Raw genomic sequence first — 23,214 nt, forward strand, 5'->3', positions numbered from 1 at the left:
CCAATAGGTCCATGTCCTTCTAAAGTTAAGGGCCCCATACATGGGGCTGAACACATTGGGGTCTCACCAGAGTAGAGTAGAGGGGTAGAATCACCTCCCTTGACCTGCTGGCCACACTTCTTTTGATGCAGCCCAGGATGTGGTTGGCTTTCTGGGCTGTGAGCATGCATTACCCACTCATGTTGAGCTCCTAATCCACCAACAAACCAAGTCCTTCTCCTCAGGGCAGTTTTAAACAGCATGGGTTTTGTTCTAATGCTCCTGACTTGTTTATGTGCACAGGTTGGCAAGATGGAGGTGGAGAACAGCTAGTTAATATTCTGTTTGCTCCTCCTTGCCCAAGTGTGGCCCTATGCCACGTCTTACCTCATGACAGTGAACGCATTTCCTGGAGACAGGATGCCTAATTTCCTAATGGACACTCTTATGCCATTCAGTGTAATATGACATGTCCACATTAAAAATTATTACTGCTTTATAGGAAAGAAAGTGAGTCAAAGAAAAAAAATGGTTAAAGTGTTCATTTATGTTGCTGTCCAATATAGGGTGCCTAAGATATTTTTTTTTTGCGGAGTACTTAGCACTATCTATCAATTAATATGCTTAAAATATAATCCCTATTACCCTCAATTGCAGTTGCAAGTTCCCAGTGCATTACTGAATACGCCCTTATGATTTCAAATTGGGAGTTCAGAAAATGAAGGAAAATAATACTAGTGTCTAGCTATTAATTCAGAGAGCGTCAGAGAGTTTCTGTTAGAGACAGTACAGAATCCACCTCTTCACAGCTGCCTTTGATGATTAAATCATCAGACTACTGCAGTTTTTCCTTAAACCCATTTCTCATTCACTGTATAATTTTTAATTTTTTCCAGTAAGTGAAGCAGTGATTCTGTAGGAAACAGCATATTCATGAAATGCTGATTCACTCTCATCTTTTGGACGAGAAAAGGGAGGAAAAAGGGTGGTGGTGGGGGAAGCAACAAAAAAAACCCCAAACCAAAAACTTTCTTTGGGGAAAGACTTGTGTGATGATGTAATTTAAAAATTCTGACATCTGTGTGTCCAGGCTAAAGTTGCACAGACAAACTGAATTACTGTATTTCTTTATTCTTTTGTTCAATTCTACAACTTTAATTGAATGTTTTCAATAATAGCATTTGTGTGTAAGTTTCTGTGTTTGGAACCCTAAACCTTTAAAGTCAGGGTTGTTGATTATTCCAATAAAGGCAATATCCAAAAGTTCTCTAACTCACCTTAAATCCCCCTATAATTGCCTCTTTTTATCTTCTAGTTCGGTATTACACAGAAAACTGTCAGAAGCAAGCTTATCATCAGTTATAAACTTGTAACATTGTTAATTAAAAGCATTGCATGAAATATATTTTGTTAGAAGTCTGGCATTATGTCTATCAGGTGTTTCAGAAGATATAAAAGCCTTTTTCTTGATAATACGTGTCTCTAGTTTGAGATGGACTTTCAAAGTACACCAAAGTTTTGCTACTGGCAGTTTTTTGTGGGTGAAAGCAGCTTTAATAACAAGGTAGATATTTTCTTCTCTTTAGATCCTGTGGAGCAAAGTCTGTTGACGTTAGGACACAGCATGATGGCTGGATAATGGCTCTAAAAGCTTCAAGAATGGTGTGGATTTAATAGGGGAGTAGAATATTAGTTTATTCAGATTCAGGGGAGTAAAGCTCATGATTCAAGATCTGTAAGCAGCTTTTACCATTTCCGTTTCTCAAGCTGTGGCTAAGTAAGATTTTAAATGTGTCAAGAAGGGAATTTCATTGAGAGAATTTTAATGGAAAGAGTGGAGTTGAATTTCAGCATGATAGCTTTATTGGTTTCATAACTCAGGAATCGAGTACAGAATGAGGTTTAAAAACAGGAATACGTGGGTTCCAGTGAGTTTCTGACCGTCTCTGTAAATCTCTCCAGATGACACCTCCTGTTAACATGAAAACATTGCTTAGTTTTCTGGTATATAAATCACATTTTTTTTGCTGCATGTCTAAACATCGGGGCCATAACTGAATAAAATATATTCAAGCGAGAAAACATCTGTGAAACACATTTGTGTCCCGAAAATTACTGTCATCATGTTACAGATCCATTTATAGTATGCTAAAATAATGCTAATTCATAATGCTCAATAAAACCAGACTACAAGCTACACTTTGTACTAGTTTGTATCCTGTGCGTGCTGCTGGTTTTGCTAGAGCCTGCAGGTGATAAAGTGTTGCAGAATCAGACCCATTTCTGATTACACTTGTTTGTTTTTCCTGTTGAAAGCACGTAACCAAAAGAACTTGAAACCCTAAGACTAAGATTAGAAAAAAAATCCTTCCACTGCGTTTGTCTTGCTGTTGTGCTGGTTTTAATTAGAAATAGAAAGTTCTGGACCATAGGCCAAATGTGCTTTCGGGATCTTCTTTTTCTGGACCCCAGCCATGTCCAGCCTCCATCCTGGACTTTCTCCTGGCTGTTATGTGCTCCCTCTCTCTCTTAAGAAGGTGTGGGGCAGATAATCTGTTGTCTGTGGTGGCATGGCATGTCCCTGGTGGCATTGCACATTCCTCTGGCTTTCTATTCATGGCAGAGCAGAGTCTGTTGAGCAGTGCCCGTTGCTGTCCCAACTCAGGGCCCTGTTTCTGCCAGACAGAGCAGAGGAAGAGCTCCAGGAACCCTCAGAGGATGCTGACTGTGATGGGGTCTACACAGTGCCTGAAAGGATAATATACAGGACACTGGGTAGACAAGGTGAGTCCCAGGGGCTCTCTTTACCCTATTTTTCAGCATGTGAAGTAGAGATTTGTTACTGTTCTTCACAACCTCCCCCCTCCCTAACAAAAAACCAGGATTCTCAAGTTCCCATATCATTCCCAGAATAGAGATTTATGTAGTTATTTTCCCTGGCGGACAATTCTTCATTCAAAACTGAAATAAGGCTTTAGGATTCAGAATTTTATGATGGTATGATGCGTAGCAGGATGCTGTTGAACAAGGTGACTCAGGTCTGACAGTGCTGGGGCTGAGGCCCTCTAGATATGTTATGTGAGAGTGGTCAAAAAACCTCCACACTTTCCTTCTTCCTCCTGCTGCCGCTGCCCCCCCCCCCCCCCCCCCACCCCCCTCCCCCCAAGATTAATTCCCTCCTGCATTAAACAAATCTATCTTTACTGCTGTGCTTTTAAGGTTTCCCTTTCAAGAGCAAAGAAACAGTAGATAAAGCCTCGGGAAGAGATAAGGACAGGGTTTTGGTGGTTTGTGGGTTTTGGGGGGTCTTTTTTGTGTGTGTGTTTTTTTTTTTTTTTAAAGACAGACAGTTTGGATAATAACAGAACTTAGCCCATAAAACCAGGAACTGACTGGATCTTTGGAGGAAGCACGGCAGGGGACAGTCTCTGCCTTTGCAGTTCAGGAGAAGATATTCTCCTAAACTGAAATGCTGGGTTTAAATTTTCTGTTCCAATTTAGGGCCTTCAATATTGTGATTGAAGTCATCGCTGGTTCCTTTCCCTAAGCTCCTTTTATGTGAATACCTGTATTCTCCAAGATAAAAATCTCATTAGAGAGAAAACTGACATGGACATAACTAAGTGTGAAATAATGTTTTTGTGATGTTAGAATTAGATATTATAAAAATAGTGGGAGTGTAAGGCATTAATGACAGGAGCAAAGAATCTAAAAAGTAATAATGGAAAAAACAAATATGTCCTTGGCTGAAGAATTATCAAGAAATGTCTACCAACCAACCATATTTTCTAGTCAGTAACATTACCTTTAAATGACACGTGGTTTAGCTTTTCAATGCCCTTCAGAATATTATTGGTGGATTTTCTTCTCCTGGAGACTGCAGTAAGTTATACATTTGTTTATCTTACTATTTTTATACTGGCAAAACAGTTGGTGGCATAAGTGGACGCGGCACCTTTCAGAGTTGCTTTGTCTGTTTTAATTAGAGAGAAGCTGCCTGGGGAGATGGACAGTTTTCTTCTCTGAGCACCTTTTCTTTTTTTTGGCTGTATTTTGAATGCCATTTAAATTCCATTTGTTCTGTTAAAACAAATTTGCGAATAAGATATGACATACACTTTTTTTTATTAATATAAATCAGAACAATCTGTAGTTCGGTGTAAAATGATTACGGTTTAATAAGCAACTTCAGAAGCAGAAACCTGAAGTTCTCAGATGAGTTTGGATTGTGTCATGGTTTAACCCCAGACAGCAACTAGGACCATTGCATCCTCTCACTCATCCCTGCTCCCTACCTGCCCTGAAGCATAGGGGGAAGAGGAGGGGGAAAAGGGAAAGAAAAACAACTTGTGGGTTGAGATAAAGCCAGTTTAATAGAACAATAATGGGAAAGGAAAATAACAATTATAATAATAGTAAAAGAATTGGCAAGACACAAGTCACTCTCACCACCCGATGATCGGTTCCCCAACCTGACTCGAGCAGAAATAGAGCTCAAAAATGTGCAAGGTCTGAAAGTGCTGTGTGGCTATGCTAAATTGTTACCATGACACTGAATAATAGTGAGGTGATGAGCTGAATTTCGAATAGCATTAATGGTGCCAAGCAAGCCTTCTCTCCTGCCAGCAAAACATGCAGAAGTATTCCACAAGTAAACCTTTTTTTTTTTTTTTTTTTTTCCAATGTAGCATGGTTGTCCTGCAGCTGAGTAAGGTACAGATGAATTGTGCAGAGAAGGAAGCTGGGTAGGGCAATTTATACTTCCAATTGGGCTCTTTCACTAATGTTTATATGGCATTCTTGTTTTAAGCTGTAAGGATTTTCTGAAAAGTAAAGGTAGAATTCAAGCTGTATTAAGCCCCATGTGTTCTCCTCAGCTTCTGCTTTCCAGACGGTGTGTAGCAGGAGGTCAGCTCTGAAATGAAGCACACTAGCTTGACTTAGCTTTTTTTCTTACCTGAAAAGTCAGGCTCATGAAAAGGCTTAAATTAAAATTGCATGTAGCATTCGGATAACTTGATAAGATTTCCTGTTCATATCATAGCCTGCTGTCTTCCTGTCATCTCAGCTTCTACCTCTGCCACACCATCGGGCTGCTGAGTAGCTTATAGTGCTTACCTCTAACGGTGATTTACATGAGGTAAGGAAAAATTGATACAGAAGGTTGGCAAGATGAGTTGTCTGGATAACAGTAGAGCAGCAGATCTGTTACTCAACTACTGACTCAAATTGCACCTGAAGGGTGAGAAATGCTGTCTTGTGTCACCCCTACCTGACAAAACTTTGTAGTGGCACCAAGTGTAAAAACAGTTTTTTCCTTTTTGGCGCATTTTCACTAGAGACGACAGTGTCTGATTTCAAGTTAGTGAGAAGATGATAGTTTTCAGACTTTCTCTAAGCAGGTGCTTTTAAAATACAGGGTATGGGACTAACTTACTTAATGTTTAAGTCTGCTACCTCTTTGTGGGTTTTGGCTTTGAAGTTCTTATCATAGGTTAAAGTACAGCTTCATCAGCTACATGACTCGCCCCAGAGTCCTGAGGGAATTGGCTGATGTAGTCACCAAGCCACTCTCCAGGACATTTGAAAGTCATGGCAGTCAGGTGAAGTCCCCAGTGAGTGGAAAAAGGGAAACATTGCTCCCATTTCTAAAAAGGGTAGAAAAGAGAAGCCTGGGAATTACCGACCTGTCAGCCTCACCTCTGTGTCTGGGAAGATCATGGAGCATGTCCTCCTAGAAGCTATGCTAAGGCACACGGAAGACAGGGAGGTGAAGGTGATTCAAGACAGCCAGCATGGACTAGATGACCTTTAAGGGTCCCTTCCAACCCAAACTATTCTGTGATGTCCATTCACCTTAGAAACCAATTCAGCAATATTCACGACACAGTCTAGCCCAGCATAGCTAACCATATTGGCAGTGTAGAGAAACTTTTGAATTCTGGTATTGTGTAGCTGTAATCATCTTTGCAAATTAAGGTTTAATCAGCTTTTTCCACAAAGGATCTATCATGACAGATTTAGTTTTTAAGACCTAGAATTGCAAAAAGTCTACTACTCAAACAACCATATTTTCCCCAGTGCTGCATCTCCATAGGAATGCATTGGCAGGGTTTGAACTAGATGGCAAATATGCCACATCTTTCTCATCAGAACTAGAAATACTGACTTTGTGTGGACTGTCACAATGATTCAGTCTTGAAAAGCAGTTTCATGCTGCCTTTGACATCCCTACCAGGCAACAACTGTGCTCATTTTGGAAGGAAAGTTGCAGGCGCGACTGAAATTTGAGTGAGCTATGTTTGACCTAAAGCTGATTTCAAGAGCATTTTAAATTCAAGTGAAATACTTCATGAGGCTTATGGAAAAGATGTGCTTACAATGTTTGTTAGCTTTTATCATTTGGTGGATGCATCTCTTCATGTAGTTTCTCTGAGGTGAAATTAGCTCAGCCTAAGGCTGGACTTGCTGCTGCTGTTTATGGTGATCTCAGCTAGAGTCACACCTCCAGTTCTTGTCCTCAGGAGCAAATAAAGTGGAATCTCATATCCCTCCTTAAAGTAAGTGCATATTTTTCTGAAAGGCATGGGTTTACATTTTCTCCTCTCTAAGTTCTGAAAGAAAAAATTGAAGCTTCGCTTGTATTTGCAGAGAACAAATGCAGAGTTTCTCATGGCTCTCTCACAAGCACCAGCAGAGCATCGTCTAAAACAAAAGATGCTGCTGCTGCAGGGATCCCTTTTGGCTGGGAATGGCCAACAGGAGCTGTGGGACCTTCTGAACACTGCAGGAAACTCATAAGCACTTACAGCATTTTTAGTATTCTAGAAAATATATTTTACTAAACTAAGAAAACTCAGAGGGGCTGTAGCTGCTTATTGGACAATCTAAGATATTATTTTTGTTATGCCCTGTCATACAAGCATCTCAACAGGCAGGTGAATCAGAGGTGGTTGGATTGTGGTGGGGGAGAGAAGGATGGCTGTCACTGGAGTGAAGTAATGATGAAGTATCTTTAAGATAAATGTCCATTTACAAAAAGTCTATAAATTAAAGGTCACCACGTTTTGTCTGCTATGGTATTTAGAATCAAAGCATGTCAGAGAAATGCTTTAAGCGTTTGTTTTAAACAAGACACCTACCCACATCTCTGCCTTTCCTTAAGGAATACCATTCATTGCAAATTCCTCAGTGCTTTGGACATCTTGAAATGGTTGACCTTTTCAGGACAGCTTCTCTCTAAGTCTCATTCCTGTTGTTCCTTACAGAGTTGGTAAAGGGGGTGGGTGCGAAGGGGATGAAAAATATTGCATTTGTTTCAGAAGCTTTTCCCATGCTCACTGCACAGATGGAAGAAATAGTTTCAGTCCCAGAAAAACTAGATGCTTAACTGCTGGAGAGAAAAAGAAGTAATTATTTTTTAATTTGGAAAAAAAAAAAGAATAATTTGTGTATCTTAGTCATTAAAAAACAGAGCTTTGTTAGAGAACTCCTTATGAATAACTAGTCCTTAGAGAGGCATAAACTGCAATCCAGAATGATGTAACACTTATTGATGGCAGCTTCTAATAAAAAAAGATCACAGGTCCCTCCCTCACAAGCTTCTTCCACTGATTTGTTGTTTAGATACTTCCTTATGTTAGACAACACATAGTTAGAAACTTCAATATATTTTTTTCATTATTATCCCCAACAAAACTACAGTTTCCACCTCAAGAGCTTTGGCTTGCAGCTGTAGTTGAGCAAAGAGGTGGATTTCCAGTGGTGAGAGGGGCTGAGGAATTTGCAGGACCAGTGTAAAACTCTAGTGCTTTGGAGGGGTGGTGTAAAGGCCCAACACAAACTGGCATCTCCTTTGGAAGTGCACAGGAAGCCAGCTGAGGAGTGTGAGCAGAAGAAAGCCTCCCCAGTCCCTTTCTGCTCTGCTCTTGGGAGAGCATAGAAATGAGGACAGACAATTCCTTTAGTTTCAGCATACTTACTGTCTTGAGGGATTGCACCTGGACAGCAGAGGCTTGCCAGGCAGGGAACAGTAGTGGTTATTAAATGTGCGACACAGTACTAACCCCTTCTGGATTCCACATATTAAGGATCTTCATGGTAAGCAGTTTCATAACATTAACTGGAGTGTATTGGCTGCATGTAAACAGGTACCCTGAGTTACTGCAGAGGGGATGAAGACATCCACTACAAGGAATTTATTACAGGAGAGGGAGTTCTTTGGTGTGTATTAAAGCAGCGGGAGTGAAGCAATGTAGCACACAAGGAATACAGGGAAGGTGCCAAGTACAGAAAATGCAAAGGGTTCCAAGATGTAGTAATGAGAAGTACTGGGAAAGTGTAAAAGGCAGAGAAAGAGGCTGCAGGAGAAGAGATAAATATGAAGTAAAACCTTTATAATATTTAGAGTGTGATATGTAAAAGAATTTGAATTTAGTGAGATGATGTAACATCATCCGAATCAGCCAAATGCATTAATCCGCAGTTAATCCTGCTGCAGTATAGAAAGCCCTAAGAAAGTTCAGAGAACCTTTATCAGACTTGCACAAATGAAAGAAACCCCCCAAACCAGCCCATGGGTTCCATTCCCTGTGATGTGTGCCAGCCCTTTACGCAAAAAGGCAGGCACAGCACAACACAAGCACCTCTGGTGGGGTATCTGTGTTGGTTGCTGGCAATGATTAGCTCTCCTAGGGAAGCAGTTGCAGTCTTCAAAGGGGAAGCCTTCTGTACAGTGAAAAGGGCTGAATATAAAATGACACTTCACGCTAACAAGCAGCGTAAAGATTTTTAGAGCACAAATAATAATAGAGTTTGGACTTTTCTGACCAACAGGCAGCAACTCTCTCCTGAGAACATTTAGAGAGTCGCACAGAGATTAATTATAAACATGCAGCTTCACTTCCAACCATCGCAAAACATCTGCAAGGTACAGATTGCCATTTGTACGTATAGTATTGCGCGAGAGCGTCCCGGAGCTCACAAAAATACACGCTGGAGCCATGAATCAAATTGGGTCATGTGACGGAGGGGAGGTACCGCGCTGGCTCCCAGCCAGTGGCAGGAGCTGATGGGTGGAACAAACGGGGCATAAAAAGACTAATATGACTAACGGATCCTGGATGCGTGGTACCCTTATTTGGATCTACAGGAATGTAGGCTCTAGCAGTTCTGCAGCTCTACCAGCCTTTTGCCTGACACTGGAACTGCTGCTCACAAAGTAGAATCCTGCTGCTCTGTGGTAGGAAGGATAGAGAAAGAACATGGCCTGCATTTTGAAGGTAAATCTCTATCTGTTGCTTAAATGCATTGTTAGAGAGCCCCTCGCTGCTCAGAGGCATGGATTCGGTGTGGTCCTATTGCATCTTCCTTGTCTTTTTGAATACTGGCTTTGTTTGGCGAATGAATATGGAGAGATTCTGCAACGTACAGCTGTGCTCTGCTTCCCTCTGCCATTCTTTTCCTCTTTCCCTGCATTGTCAGAGCTGCGAGCTACCGGCTAGCGGGAAGGGAACTGTGTACTGAATAATAGGAGGGGGGTGAGGGGCTCTGGTTTGTCTCAGCTGACTTTGAGCTGAATTCCGTCAGGAGCAATTGCATTCAGGCAACCGACTTCCAGTACAAAGGACAAAACGGGGGAAGTTATTTGCTTTTTTTTGACCATGCAGTATTTACCGCTTTTAAAGCAAAGGTTGCAGATGTACACAGCTATCCCATTTGCTCCTTAAGCACACACTCCTCTGCTGAATTTACCCAAGATCCACATGCCTCACACAATTATACTTAACATTTAATTGCTTTTGCTAAGTAAGGGACCTATGTGATAGCAGGCTTTTCCCCTTCAGCAAATATAAGCGTAAACTTACCATGTGATCCTATGCTTTCTCCACCCTGCCTTCCTCACCGAGATAAAAGTATTTGCAGCCAGCATGTCATGGGGATGGAGGGAGCATCACCAGCACCGAGTGTTGAATGAAAGGGGAGGAGGCGGAAGTGCAGTCAGTTGAGAACAAACAGCGTTTGTTTCCTTTACGGTGTTGTCACTTGCAGGGAGTCACTCTCCTGTGCCTGGCTTGAAAGTGATTTGTTTTAGATCCGTTTGCTGTCTGCCTTGCTACTTTCTGTGTGTATTTTGAATACCTTTGCACTGCATTCCTTTCGGTAAATAAAACTCATCTGTGAATGCTTTGTTATTTTCAGTCTGATCTTCTAACAAAGGGTTTATTATCCCAGACTTTGGGATGGCCTCTCGTAGCAGTTGCCTTCAGCATATCAGCAAAATGGATAAATTGCAAAGCTTCAAAATAGTCCCCAAATAATAAACCTTCCTGTGTCTCCTTGAATCCAATTCTTACCACTTTTTTTTTTTTTTTGCGTTCAACTTTAGAAACAACTTCTTATTTTGCTGCACTGTTCTCTTTCATTCATTCATTCCCTTCTAGCTGGTCTGTGGTACATGGATGTTTTTTGAGTTTTCTGCCCCGTACGTGTAGGCTGTGGCACTTTATATTTAAAAATATGGCAAAGTCCGCCTTAAGTACAGAAACTTCCCTGAACTAGCAGGTTCTGCCTGGAGATAGATAGTAACAAACGCCTTTAAGCAGACAGCAGTGATGTAATTGAGAGTAAGTTGTGATTTGGGATGAGGAGATACGAGCTCTGTGAATGGAGTTTGGCTTCACAAAGATAAGTGTGCGCGCTCCTTTTCAAACACTCCCTGGATGATTTAGCTTGGATCTGCGACTCATCCAGAGGACAGAATTTCTTTATGTTGTTTGTTTTTTTTTTTCACTATGTAGAGAGATCACATGCAAAATCTTCCCTCTGGCCCTAACAGTTAAATAAGAGCATCCTTTCACAAGAAAACTTCACTGTGTCCTCCCACCCCCAATCCTTTCCCCTGCACAGTCTGGTGACACAGCCTGCCACAAGCATGACTTCTGCAGGGCCTGCCTTTTACAGCATGAATTACAACACAATAAGCACCTTCCCTTTGCCCAGTCCTGGAGCTCCATTTGGTTTTAATTCTGATGATTAAATTAATAGATAAATTGCTATCCCTTGACAGACAGCTCTCTGCCACCTTAATTCTTAATCTTGTTAATGCAGGCCAGTGCAAGGATAAAAAGTGAAATAGATATGTGAAGATTAGCTTTGCCATAAGGCAGGCTGGACTTCCTCAGACAGACATCCCACAGGAGTAATTTAAATGTCTAGATCAAGGCACCTAACTGTGTACAAGTTTTTAATGTAATGCCTACAGGTACTCCTCAAGTTTTTACCATAACACAGAAATAAAAAAATGTATATTTTTGATGTGATACCAGGCTAATTCCTTCCTGAAAATACAAACCTGTTAGCTACATCTTCTTCCTTTCTCTTAAGTTTATCCTGAGTCTCTTGTTTATTCAGTCAGTAGCCTGTGTGGAAACATCAAATAAAATAAAATGTTCTATAGGTATAGAACTTAAATAAGGAGTGGCACAGTGGATGGGAAGACAGAATAACTGTGTGTTGCAGCCACTTCAGCCCTAAGTGCCTCTGTGGGTCTGCTTTTTGGCTTATCCTGCCTCCTTAGACTTATTAGTTTGCACCACACGAACTTCCCCCCCACCTCCCTCCTGGAACTCATTCCTCTCTCTCTCTGACAAAGATATTGAAACTTGTTGAACGTTGTTCATTCTAAACTCGTAAATCTCTTTATCTCTTCCCTCTTTTCTCCTGGAGAAGTAGGGGGGAGCATCTGTTGCCAATGTAAGCCAATTTGGCCTAAACCTTGACAGTGTGTGAGTTTAGTTTAAATGAGATTGGATAGAGGTGTCTGTAAAGTGCAAAGAACAGAGGTGGCTATTAATAATTAACTGGAGTTATTGACAGTGGTTAAGAGCATATTAGTAAAAGTGTATAACCTTTAGACATCAAGACCTCCTTTTACTATGATTATTGCAAGAAATAATCTCTGTGTGTAGCCCTTGTAGAAATGCTTGGGAAGGTGATTCTTCCTACAGTGTGTGCTCTCTTGGTGCTGTTTGTTCTGCACTCCCTCTAGGAAAGGCTGGCAGGGCTGTTATTGATCATGGCCCCAAAAATTTTGTCCTCCCATCAGTAGTGGGACATTCTCATTAAAACCAGTGAAACTCTCTTCTTCTGAGGAGTTCTGCCTTCTGTTGAGGAAATGCAGAGAAAGAGCCGAGTTCTAAGACACAGGATGTGTTTTTATATTTTCCATCATGTCTTTAAAAATCGTGGCAGAACAGCTTGAGTGAAGCATAGGCATTTCTTGGAAGCAGTTGATCTTATGCTTGTTACTATGGTAGCTACCTTACTGATTACTAGATTAACAGAGTGATTACTGTTTATGTAATCACTATTATTGCTAAAGATGTTGAACTCTCTAACTTCCACTGTATCTGCCACTGACCCCTTAAAATTATGACAGATGTTATTCAATAAATTACTTCAAAGAAACATTATTTTTTGCATAATTGAAAAATGATACTTCAACGTACCTGTCTTAAAATAAATTTAATTTGAATGATTATGATACTCTGAAAAATGTTGATACCCTCCACTGAGGACTGGACAGTGACATTTTAAAGCAAATGTAACAGGTAACTTAGTTCACACATGCTCCACTTCGCAGGAGATTATGCCTGTTTACAAACTCTTCTTTTCAAAGGGAGGTTTTGAAAAGGATGATGGAGGTGGATTATGTTGTCATCATAATACAATTTTAGCTGTGTAGGCTTAATGTGGTAGAATTTAATAAAAAAGTCCATATGTGATAGGTCCATACAGTGAGGACCAAGAAGTGTGATATCTAGGAAGAGATTTCCTTCTATTTTGTGTGCCATGTATTTACTGTGCAGCGAGCAAAAGAGGTTTCGTGTGCCTTTAGACTGCACATGACCTTCTACCAGAAAAGATCACAAATGAGTTGAACCTTCAGTGAAATTCTGGAGTCTAAATAATATTTGTATAATGTAAGGCAACATTCTTGTTATCACAGCTGATTGTGAGGAGTTCTCCAAATGTAAGCAAGTAGCCAATTAAATCTGTACCTGTTTTAATATATTTTTTTATCTAATCAAAAGGTCAAAAGAACTCTTGTAAAATATGACTTATAGGTCTCAACAAAGAAAACCCTTCATTGCATGCTTGTAACAGTTTTCTGTAGGATGCTGTCAAAGATGACCATACCTGTGTGCTCACCTATTGATTGATTTGCATGTTTTCTATCTGTGGTTATCTCAGCTGGTTTAATTAAATCCACGTTTTCCCCTTAGTTTGCATTGTAACTTGGTTTTGGCAGGAATTTTCTTGGAGAGTTTTCTCTGAGTATTCAATGGCCTGTGTCTGATTGGGGTCTTCAGACATTGCAGTAATACAGATAACATTACTATCTGAGGGCATATGCTCCATCTGCACTTTTGAGACTAAAATAGCAAAGCTGATCTCATTATATTACATTTTCCACCCTGGTAAGTAGCTGTTCAGAGGGAAGAATCAGAAGGTCTAAAAGGATCTGGTCCTGGTGTTTGGATGCTTGTAATTTTGGATATTTAGTTATAAATTTGGTTTATTTTTTTTTTAACCTTCATGTGCATGATGAAGATGGTAGATATTTCCTCCTGAGTTCTTACATCACCAGAAGTACATTCTTTGTTTCACCTTTGCTCTGTTTTTCAGGATTTGTGTTTCACCATAACTCCATTCACTGCTAGGGATTTACAGGATGTAGGGCCTTCCGTGGAGATGACCTCTATATCCTGCTTGAATTGGGTCCAAGATAATTCACATACTCCCTTGACTGTTAAATTGACTGCAGTAATGTTTATGCATGGCATCTGTCTGTTTTCCTGTGCTGAGAATTGTACTTGGATCCTGTTTGATTCTCATGCTGTGCTCTTTGCTCTGACATGGCAAGAGATGGAGAGGCCCTAGGGAAAGGAATAAGGTGACCTCCCCTCCTTGTGGGAGGATGCCCATCTGATGGGTCATTTCCCAGCAAAATCTAAATTTGCTGCAAGTTCTCTTCTCAGCCCCTCTTAACCTGATGATCAACAGTTTTGTGGGATGCGGTATTTCTATTGTGCCTGGAATCGTTCCTAGGAATATGTGGTTATATCTTTAGGGACGGAAAGTGTTATGTAAATCTTAGGGATCAGTCTTCTGAGCTTCCAGTTCCTGCCATTTTTCACACTTCACGGCTTCAGCAAGATTTCTTTTTCTTACACGATTATGGTGTAAATATGCAAAGATGCCCCTTATGAGGTATGCACAAATGAGTTGGAAAGTAACAAGCAGATGCCACAAAGAGTTACAGAGAAGAATCAGGATTTCTGAGGCAGCAACCAGGTTTCTTGTTGGATCACTCCATCCTCATTTGCTATGGCCCATTTCCCCACCCCACCCTGCCACCCCCAGCCGCCAAACAAAACTAGCAGAACTTCATAAGTTCATAGTTAATTCTTTCTGATGCTCCTTCTATATTGGATGTTTCTATTTTAAATACATTTCTTAAAATTACTCTGTTTTTAAATAAAAGGCTTCTTTTTTGTTGTTCTACATTGTTTACCTCTAAATTGTTCCAAAGTGAATGAGGCTGCATTAATGACTCCAGCAATGTGCAGGGCTAGGATTTGCTATCATGGTCCAGTGGTGCTTAATTACCATGTAAGATTTTATGGAGTGTAGTACATGGAATTTTGTAATATGTTTTTTATTATGTTGCCTTCTTGAAAATTTCAGGAAATTAAGTTCTAAGAAGAATAAAAACACTTTTCATTCTCTCTTGCAAAGATCTTAAACTAATTATACTGTAAAGATAATATATTAGCCTCCTCCCAAGCTGAAGGAGATGGCAGTTTAGTCCTACAAGAGGACATGCTTTGGTTGAATGAATTTCATTTTGGTGCCCATGTAGCTATAGAGACAATCTCCAGTATAAGCATATTCAGTTGGTTTAAAACTGGAGTTTCCTATCTGAATTCATTAGAGGTGTGAAAACTAAACCCACAAAATCAGCATGAAATTAGGAGCCATCTCATACTTGGAGTTTTACATTTAAGTAGTTAGGTGATAAAGCAGTAACAGGGAAAAAGTTTTTGGTTTGCAGTTCATCTTTAAGCAATGAAGCATGTGTCATCCAGATGTTTTAGGCTTCTCACACACCCAGGACACAGTTTTTGTGCATGTTATCATGGGTATGGAATTGTATATTAAAGGTACAGCAGTCTTTTCAAAATTCAAGCCTCTTTGTAGACTTGTGCATGAGCTTTAGTGGTTTATGTCTTGTTCTTTTTTTTACATTTTTGTTTTGACATGTCACGAACGCCAGATAACTAGACATGTCATAGTATGACATAAAACATCATAAGAAGCAGAAGATTCTTATACTTTGATGTAACACATCAACCCCCTTGAAATATAGGACAGATGTGCTCTTACTTATTTCTAGTAAGATGGTAGTCCATAGGAATAGTGGACCTTGCTTTGTGACAGTAGCTAATGTTCATGATTAATTTGAGCAGTCTGAAACGCAGCTTAAAAATATCCAGGGTTTTCTTTTATTTTTTAGGTTTTAGTCACAACTATCACAACATCTGCTCAGTTAATTTGAAAAGACAGAGCTTTTAGCATTTTTTTGTGTTCTTTTGCCATGTTTTTGTTCCAGCAGTATCTGTGCACCTTCTAGAAGTGTAGTACTGGACACGGTGCTCAGTCCAGGGTTTGTTCTTTCATCTTTTCCCAAGGAAGCAGTATCTGTGCAGCAGGTTGACTGATTTTTAAGAGGGATTTTTTGTGTGTGGCTTAAAGGAAAAAAAAAAACCAAACAGTTTCTATGTATTTGTTAGGAAAGGAAAGGTCAAACACATGTGGAATGGAAAGTGAATTTCTTCATCTTCCTGGTGGTTATTGGATGAATATCATTTTTGGACCAATCTCCTCCCCAGAGCTGCTTTTACCATAAAATAAAGAGCTGTTTTGTGCAAGAAAAATGAAATTATTGTTTGTAAATTTATTTTAGATTTTTAGTTTGACTTTCAGATATTATGGGCCTGGGACATGCAGCCACTTGCAAATAAATGGCTGACTCTGTGAAGAGGACTGGAAATTCTGTGGGAAGCCCATGGGAAGAGTGGAAGGACTTGGTTTGGCTACTGCTGTTCGGCCCCTTAATTGCTGCAGATAGGTGCTGCTGTGTGGCAAGCTGGTGGTCCCCAAGAACAAAGCCATCTTATGAACCAAACTGATAATTTATTTTGTGGTTGTTATCCATGACACTTTCCTGATACTTTCTTCTGCCTATCAGTTGCTCTCCATCCATGATGTGATTGGGTAGAACGTTAGAAGTGTGCACATATATAACAACGAAGAGGTGGAAGTGTCTTTTATCATGCTAGTGTTTGAGACCTCTCTGAGACGTCTGTCCAGAAGATAGGAAGAATTGATATTTGTGGAGATCTATAAACAGAGTGGGTAAAGGCGGCTCTATTTATTGGCTGTATTCCCAAGGAATAAGGCAAATCTCTGCCTTGGGCCCTGTCATCTCTTAAAATTGAGGGAGCAGTTGCCTCGTTGTTGTCAGCATCAAAGACTCACGTGGGATGAATGTGCTGTTCCTGTTGGAGGAAAAACTGTGATTACCCTGTTTTCTGTGGTGGTTCTTGTAAAAAACCCATGCGCTGCTGAGATAGAAAAGACCAACACTTTTCTAGTGGGTTCATTGGTTTCTGCACAATGGGAACTTGCAATGAAAAAGGACAATGCGTGATTGCAATGTATGTTATGTTCCTGAGTCTGAGGGCAGAATAAACATGGCTGGATGATGTATGAATTGCTGTATGTCATCTCAGAAAATGTTAAATATTAAACTGTATATTCTCTGCACTCCACCCTCCCTTCAGCAACACCCAGTGTTTATTTGTAAAGACAAATACTGCCTTTACACTGTTACAAATAACATCTTGATAGTAGTGTCACAAGTTTTATCGAGTAAGATATGCTGGTGCATTCATACCCTTTTCAGGAGCTGTACAGGTACACAATTTTTCTTTTTTTTTTATCAATCAACGAACTGAAATTATGTTATCAGAAAAAAATTTATATAAATGGGGTTTGAATTTGAAATAATGACAGTTATTTTTCTTCTGATCGTTTTAGCAGAAGCACTTGGAACACATAATTCTTGGTTTATATATTTGAAATTGTATAAAATACTATGCTGGATATTCTTTTTAATCTTTACTATTGAGAAGAACAAATGTGAGGCAGGAACTGAAATGGAAGGGTTTGGGAGATGAAATCTTTTAGGTGATGCCGCTTGGGAGCAAGGGCTCGTGTTGTCTCAAGGCAGTCCTATTAAGTCATTCTTATATATCTGTATAGCACGTGTGACATTTTGAAGTTGACACGAGAGCACCACACTTGCTAATAATTAAATGAAGCAGTAGCTTCTTATGAAAGGTACATTTTGCTGCAATTTGCATTAACAGTAGGCAGTGGAATGCTAGTGTAGGCAGGCAAGATCCAGGTGTGAAGCAGTTGGAAGTAATCAGAAAAACATGTTTATTTCATGGGAATAGCAATTTGTACAGAAGAAATGTGGAATGAAATATTTATTAGATCCTGTCTCTTCTAATAATGCATTCCTTGTGTGTTGGTTTGGTGTAGGATTAAGTATCTTCTGTCGCTTTATGTATAATTTCAAGGAAAGCAGTTTAGCATATCACTATTAGCAAAAGTTTTCCAGGTCTTTGGCAGAAGGAATCCCTCCTGAGCATGTCACAACATGAGACATTGTTCCATGAGGTTTGGTGTTTTAATTCTAAAAAGGAAAAGCAACAAAACAAATACCACTTCTTTTTTTTTGTTAGTTTCACAACCTTTTTTAATCATTAGTTTTTAGTTTCTTCCAAATATACTGTTTGCTCAGATTTGAACACAGTTTTCTTCTTGGGATGATACTACATTAAAGAAATAACAATGTATATTTATTTGCTCTTTAATATACATATTGGTATTATTACGAAGCCATTGAGGCCAGCAGAGCATCACCTGGTTACTTTGAATAATTAGTATGACATTATTTTACACTCAACTATGAAAATTTGTGCTTGTGATTTATGTATGTATTCCTCTAAATTCCTAAGATCTGGCCCTTCTTAATGAGTGGAAGTCTCTATTTTTTGGATTAATCCAAGAAGGCTGGAAGACTTTCATGTTTTAATGTGTGTGTTCTGCTGTGGGATGCAGTTACACCAGAATAAAGTTCCTATATGATTTAGTTTGTTCTGATTTGGCAGAGGAATAAAGATTTGAATTCCAGTTTGTGTGTGTCTACACTGGCTCTTATGTAGTTATTAAATTTCATTATACTTTTACTAAACTTTTCTAGCTTAGACCTCTCAGCCATGTGAATAAGTTATTTACGAGTTGCTACATGTCAGCTGATCTATTGCAATTTTTCTGTGTTTGCATTCGTCTGTGGCAAGCTAGTCAGGTAATAATTAACTGTTAACCGAAGAGAACTTTCTATTAGTACTTTTGTGGAGACAAAAAAAAAAAAAAGCTTTTGCATTTTAAAAAACTGGAATGGAGAATGAGACTGACTCATTCTCCTGTGGGATCCTTGGGAACTGTGGAATGTGTAACGTGGAGAAAAAACTGGTTGAAGATGCATCTTTTGTAACTTTTTTCTATATGATTAATGAGAAAATTTCAGACAGCTGTCTCTGCATGTCTCTCCATCCCTCTTTTATCTTTAAAAAATTAATTCCACAGAGCATAAAAGTATTTTACAGAAAAATTAGTTTTACCCTACTAAATGTCTTTCTTGAGTACGGAAATGGGAAGAGAAAAGAGCCACTGAACATCTCAAACAAGATAAAAGAAATAGCGTCTTTTGGAACACTTCTTGAACTGTATCCTTCAGAGTGCATGTTCTCTCAGCCAGCCCTAACTGTACCTGCTGTTGAGACCTGGTGCTCTGTCTCTGCAGTTCACAACTTTTATTATGAAATGCAATTCATACTAAACTTTTCTTTTGAGTTCACTGACATTCGCCTACTCATATATCATTAAACCAATTAAGGTATCTTAGTGGTTTTACCAGGTCACTTCAGATGAAACCGGAGAACTGAGGACCTTGAAATGCCAATAGAAGCTTCCCCCATCTAACCACACTTCCTCTTAAGACTACTAAATATAGAGACTTGGTCTCCTTGACTGTAACCGCTGCCTTAACCACAAGAACAGACCTGGATCCCTGAGCCAAATGCATAATCCAAGAGCCAGATGGTCAGTGTGTGGTTGCTGTCCCGGGGAGCAGCACCTATCACCCTTTTCTCAGCGTAGCTCTGGCTTCAGACTGGCACCTCTGATGAGCCACCTACAGCTGCTCTCCCCTCTCTTGTGCCAGCACAGATGTATTTGAGGCTATGGTAACATAAGCAGAAAATGGAACTAGATTAGAATAACTCTTTTTGCTTTCCAGTGGGTTATTTTTGAGATTAATTAGTTTGCTGATATTGCAGAGATTGCATTTGGCCTATCTGAGGAGGTGGTACAAGCATGAGAGTAGCCTACAAGAGATCGGGAAATCTCTATGTGTGTACTACTACCAAAGAACTTCCTGCAGTAGTAGTAGCCCATACAGTTAATTGTCTGCCCTTCAGTAGGAGACTGCTCCCCAATGTATAGGCAATAAGCCTAGCCTAGATCTAGCCACTGTTCAAATGGCAAGAGAAGCCATATAGGAAGTTCTATAGCAGAAATGCAGCTTTATTATCTGCATGCCCCACTGCCCTGAATTAGAGAAGTGGCAAGTCTCCGTGTCCAGTCTGATAAAAGTGGTGTCTTCTGAGCACTGGAATATGGTTTCAGTGTGCCTAGAACGGAAAAAAGTCATTCCCTACTTCATCTAGTCATGAGGGAGATAATTGTTTCTCCAGGGCTTGTAGATACCTCCATAACCTTTTCCAGCTGTGACCAGCTGAGCGGGCTGCGTGCTGTCTAGCTTTGCTACCTTCGACCAATACCCCTGGGCCATCTACCTGTCTGTATATGCCACCTTCTCACCTGCACAGACTCCAGGTACCACAAAATATTTGCATTGCTTAACTTTGATATTTGACTGTAAATAAGTCTGAATTGTTTAGGAAGCAGTACTGCATCGTAAGAGCACTAATGCTACAGTATTAGATAGTAATTGTATTTAAGTAGCCTAATAGACAATTGGTGACCGTGTCTGTAGGATTTATGCTTTGATGCCCTTTATTTCTTCAGATGTGGTCTCTTATTCAGCGTATGAGTGTACATATGCCTATATCCCTAAAATGTTTTTGGTTTTCTTATGCCTCGTCTTTCTGCAGATCATTGATTTTATTTCTGTCACTGTGTCCTACAGCCAATTTTTTTAAATTAAAAGAATGATTACCTGTAATTGTATCAGTCAAAGATCTCAAAGAAGCCATTTGAAGTCTGCTCTACTTCAGTGGTTGTATGACATGGCCAAATAAGACTGACAAAATTTTCTGTTGTGGGATTCTACAAGAGCAAGAGACAACAGAGACTGCACTGTAGTTGGTCTTTATTGAAGGAGTGATACTGAATGTCTGTCAAATAAAGACAGGATATTAAGATTGCTTGTGGTCTTGCATCTTCCTGGCCCCTGAATATATATATTTTTTTTGGTGTTGTTTGACTTAGTGGTATTAGTATTCCAACTTTGACTACACACTATAAGGCAGCGTGTTCATCAGCTGTCTCCTGGGGGTGCTTTTGAGGTAGATGAGGTAAAGCTCAGCTGGCATTTTGTTAAAGCTTTGCTTGCATAGCTTTCTTTGCCTCTTGGTGTATCTGGTATCTCAGGTGAGGGTTGGAAAATGAATGTTTCTGAAAACTCAGCTTTCAGTATTTGCTAAAACTAATGTTATGCTTGATGGCACTTACGAATTAACCAGAAGATTGACTCTGCTTTTTTTCCCCACTGAGGTCTTGCATGAGACCTTATTACTACTCACCATTCATAGATTCCAGTGGGAGAAGCTGACTTTCATGTATTTATTCTGAAAGCAAACTGCAAGAGCTGTTAGAGCTACAGACTCATATTTTACCTTTTACCTCTGATCAGCAGTTTCAAATCTGCCTGAGGCCATTGCAAAGAGGAACAATTGTACAGTGAAAAGTGCATCCCCCAAAAGGCAGATATCATGCAGGTCACAGACATGTGGAAATGGATTGTAGCTGCTTTTTAGCTTCAAAATCTGCAGGAAAACATTATCAGTGACACTGAAAAGAAAATTGAACTTGACAGACTTGCTCCTTTTTAGTTTTTTCCTGTCTGTTTGCCAAATCTTACTCTCCAAGGGAAGTCCTCAGCCCCTTGTGAATAAGGCCAGAGAGCTGAATTTCCTTCTGGGCCTCAAGGTGAGGTACCATGGCTTGTCATGATTTGCTAATGGCACCATTAAGCCACTGCTGTTGTATTTGTAAAGTGTCTTGTGAAGCACTGCATGAAAATGCTCTAAAGCAATTTATGGGAGAATGTAATCCATTTATGGAAATAAATGTCCTTGTAAAAAGGAAAATGGAAAACTCATCAATAGTTTAGGTAAAACTGCAGGAAGTCTACTTGGGGAGTGTGTGAGTGTAACTAAAATATAATAAAAAACTGAACATCCAATTGATTTAAAAATTATTTACCGGGAGGAAACATTTATTTTCTTGAACAAAATTAAAATGAGTTTTGAACTTGTTGTTTAGTCTTCATGGTCTATGGCTCTAGCCAGCCTGAGGTGTGTGATGAGTAGTGATACGTTTCTTCACTCAGTACAGAGTTCCATAAACAGCTGTGCACTTCAGTAATTGTTAGTTATATTGTTTATCAGTATTTCATTACTAACTACAAAGGAATTGCTGTTTTCATAGAATCGTAGAGTGGTTTAGGTTGGAAGGGACCTTTAAAGGTTATCTCATTGCTTGGACCAGAAACCGTATGATAACATTGATCTAGTATTTCACTTCAGTGGTCATAGGATTTTTTTAGCCTTGGTTCAAAACAGTCATTAACAATTTTATATAAATGAGTTATGCTTTGTTTTTCAAGTCAATACATGAGACCTTCTCATTCAAATGAAGTGGGAACAATTGCTTTAATTACATAGCATTACCATTGCTATCATCATCTTTCCTACCATCTGTAGTTGGGGAAAAAAAGTGAGATTATAGGATCTGTATTGAATCATGGGTATGGTATTCCAGACGACTGGAAAGGATATTTTGCATGTTTCTGTAACTACTAGACAAGCAGAGTACAGAGGAATGTAGCTGACTCACTGTTTAGATGATATATACTTTAATATATTCTTGAGTAAAACATAAACTATTTTTGTGCTTTAGGAGACTTGTTTCCTTTCATGAATTTAAAACTATTTCTAAATTAGGGAAGAAAGGTATTAAAAACTTTAGAGAATGAGCCAGGTTTTGCTGATCTTGTGTGAAAAGTTCCCTCCTAATATTCCATTTATGTGGTTGCAAACTATGACAATAACTTAATTAGTCTGATAAATGTACGGTATTGTTATGTATATGTGATGTACTTGCTTAATAGTTTCTTTGTTTTTGTAGTTTTATTAGTCATCTATTTGCCATGCAGTCCATGAGGAAAGGTAATGAAATATAGTAAGGGCTGTATCCAAAGCTGTGGAAGGAAGTAATTAAACTTAATTGAAGCCATTTCTTTGAAGTATAATAGCATATGCAAAGGACTAATTCAAAGCAGATTTAGGCAATGCAGGCTTTGAAATGCAAGCCTGCAAATAGATAAGTATTACCCTTATTTAAATAAAGCTATCTGAAACTGTCTTCTGAAACCTGAGTCTGGAGATCAGGTCTAATAATAGACACTTGGGTTCAGCTTTGATAAGGAATGTCACTTCTGTTTCCTAATTTATTATACTCTGCCAGTCAGAAATGAAATCCCAGAAGTACTGTCCGCATCTAATCAAAAAACTGCAATAGAACTGGGAATTAGCCAGGGCTATCCCTGAAGATATTCTATGATGGCAACTTCATGATCAGCTGTGATAAGCCCTCAGTTGGAAATTACAGGAAAAACTACATTAATGATTATGAAACCAAATTACATTGTGTTTAGAAATATTACTTGAAGGTATAAGATTTCTGTATCTTTGTACTGCAATATTCTTCTGGATTTTAAAGGTTCAGTTG

The 23,214-nt window shown here is 39.4% G+C and overlaps 1 protein-coding gene and 1 long non-coding RNA gene across 3 annotated transcripts in view; one reads left to right on the top strand and one right to left on the bottom strand.

Moving 5' to 3' along the window:
* Positions 1-1,819: 1,819 nt before the first annotated feature.
* LOC106886473 lies at positions 1,820-9,945 on the bottom strand. The gene is made up of 3 exons (XR_001411661.1): positions 9,846-9,945; positions 7,122-7,372; positions 1,820-1,951 (listed from the first exon to the last, which is right to left on the bottom strand). It is a non-coding gene; the product is annotated as an uncharacterized LOC106886473 (long non-coding RNA).
* The window catches only part of ST6GALNAC3 (ST6 (alpha-N-acetyl-neuraminyl-2,3-beta-galactosyl-1,3)-N-acetylgalactosaminide alpha-2,6-sialyltransferase 3), a 226,281-nt gene continuing 212,101 nt past the window's right edge, over positions 9,035-23,214 (top strand). For both annotated transcript variants that reach the window (XM_014939462.1, XM_014939463.1), the window contains exon 1: positions 9,035-9,260. In XM_014939462.1, coding sequence (XP_014794948.1) covers positions 9,243-9,260 — 18 coding nt within the window. In that variant the 5' untranslated portion in view covers positions 9,035-9,242. The remainder of the gene's footprint in view (positions 9,261-23,214) is intronic.

The sequence above is a fragment of the Calidris pugnax genome, unplaced genomic scaffold, assembly GCF_001431845.1.
Source record: "Calidris pugnax isolate Ruff unplaced genomic scaffold, ASM143184v1 scaffold18, whole genome shotgun sequence".
Taxonomy (NCBI): domain Eukaryota; kingdom Metazoa; phylum Chordata; class Aves; order Charadriiformes; family Scolopacidae; genus Calidris; species Calidris pugnax.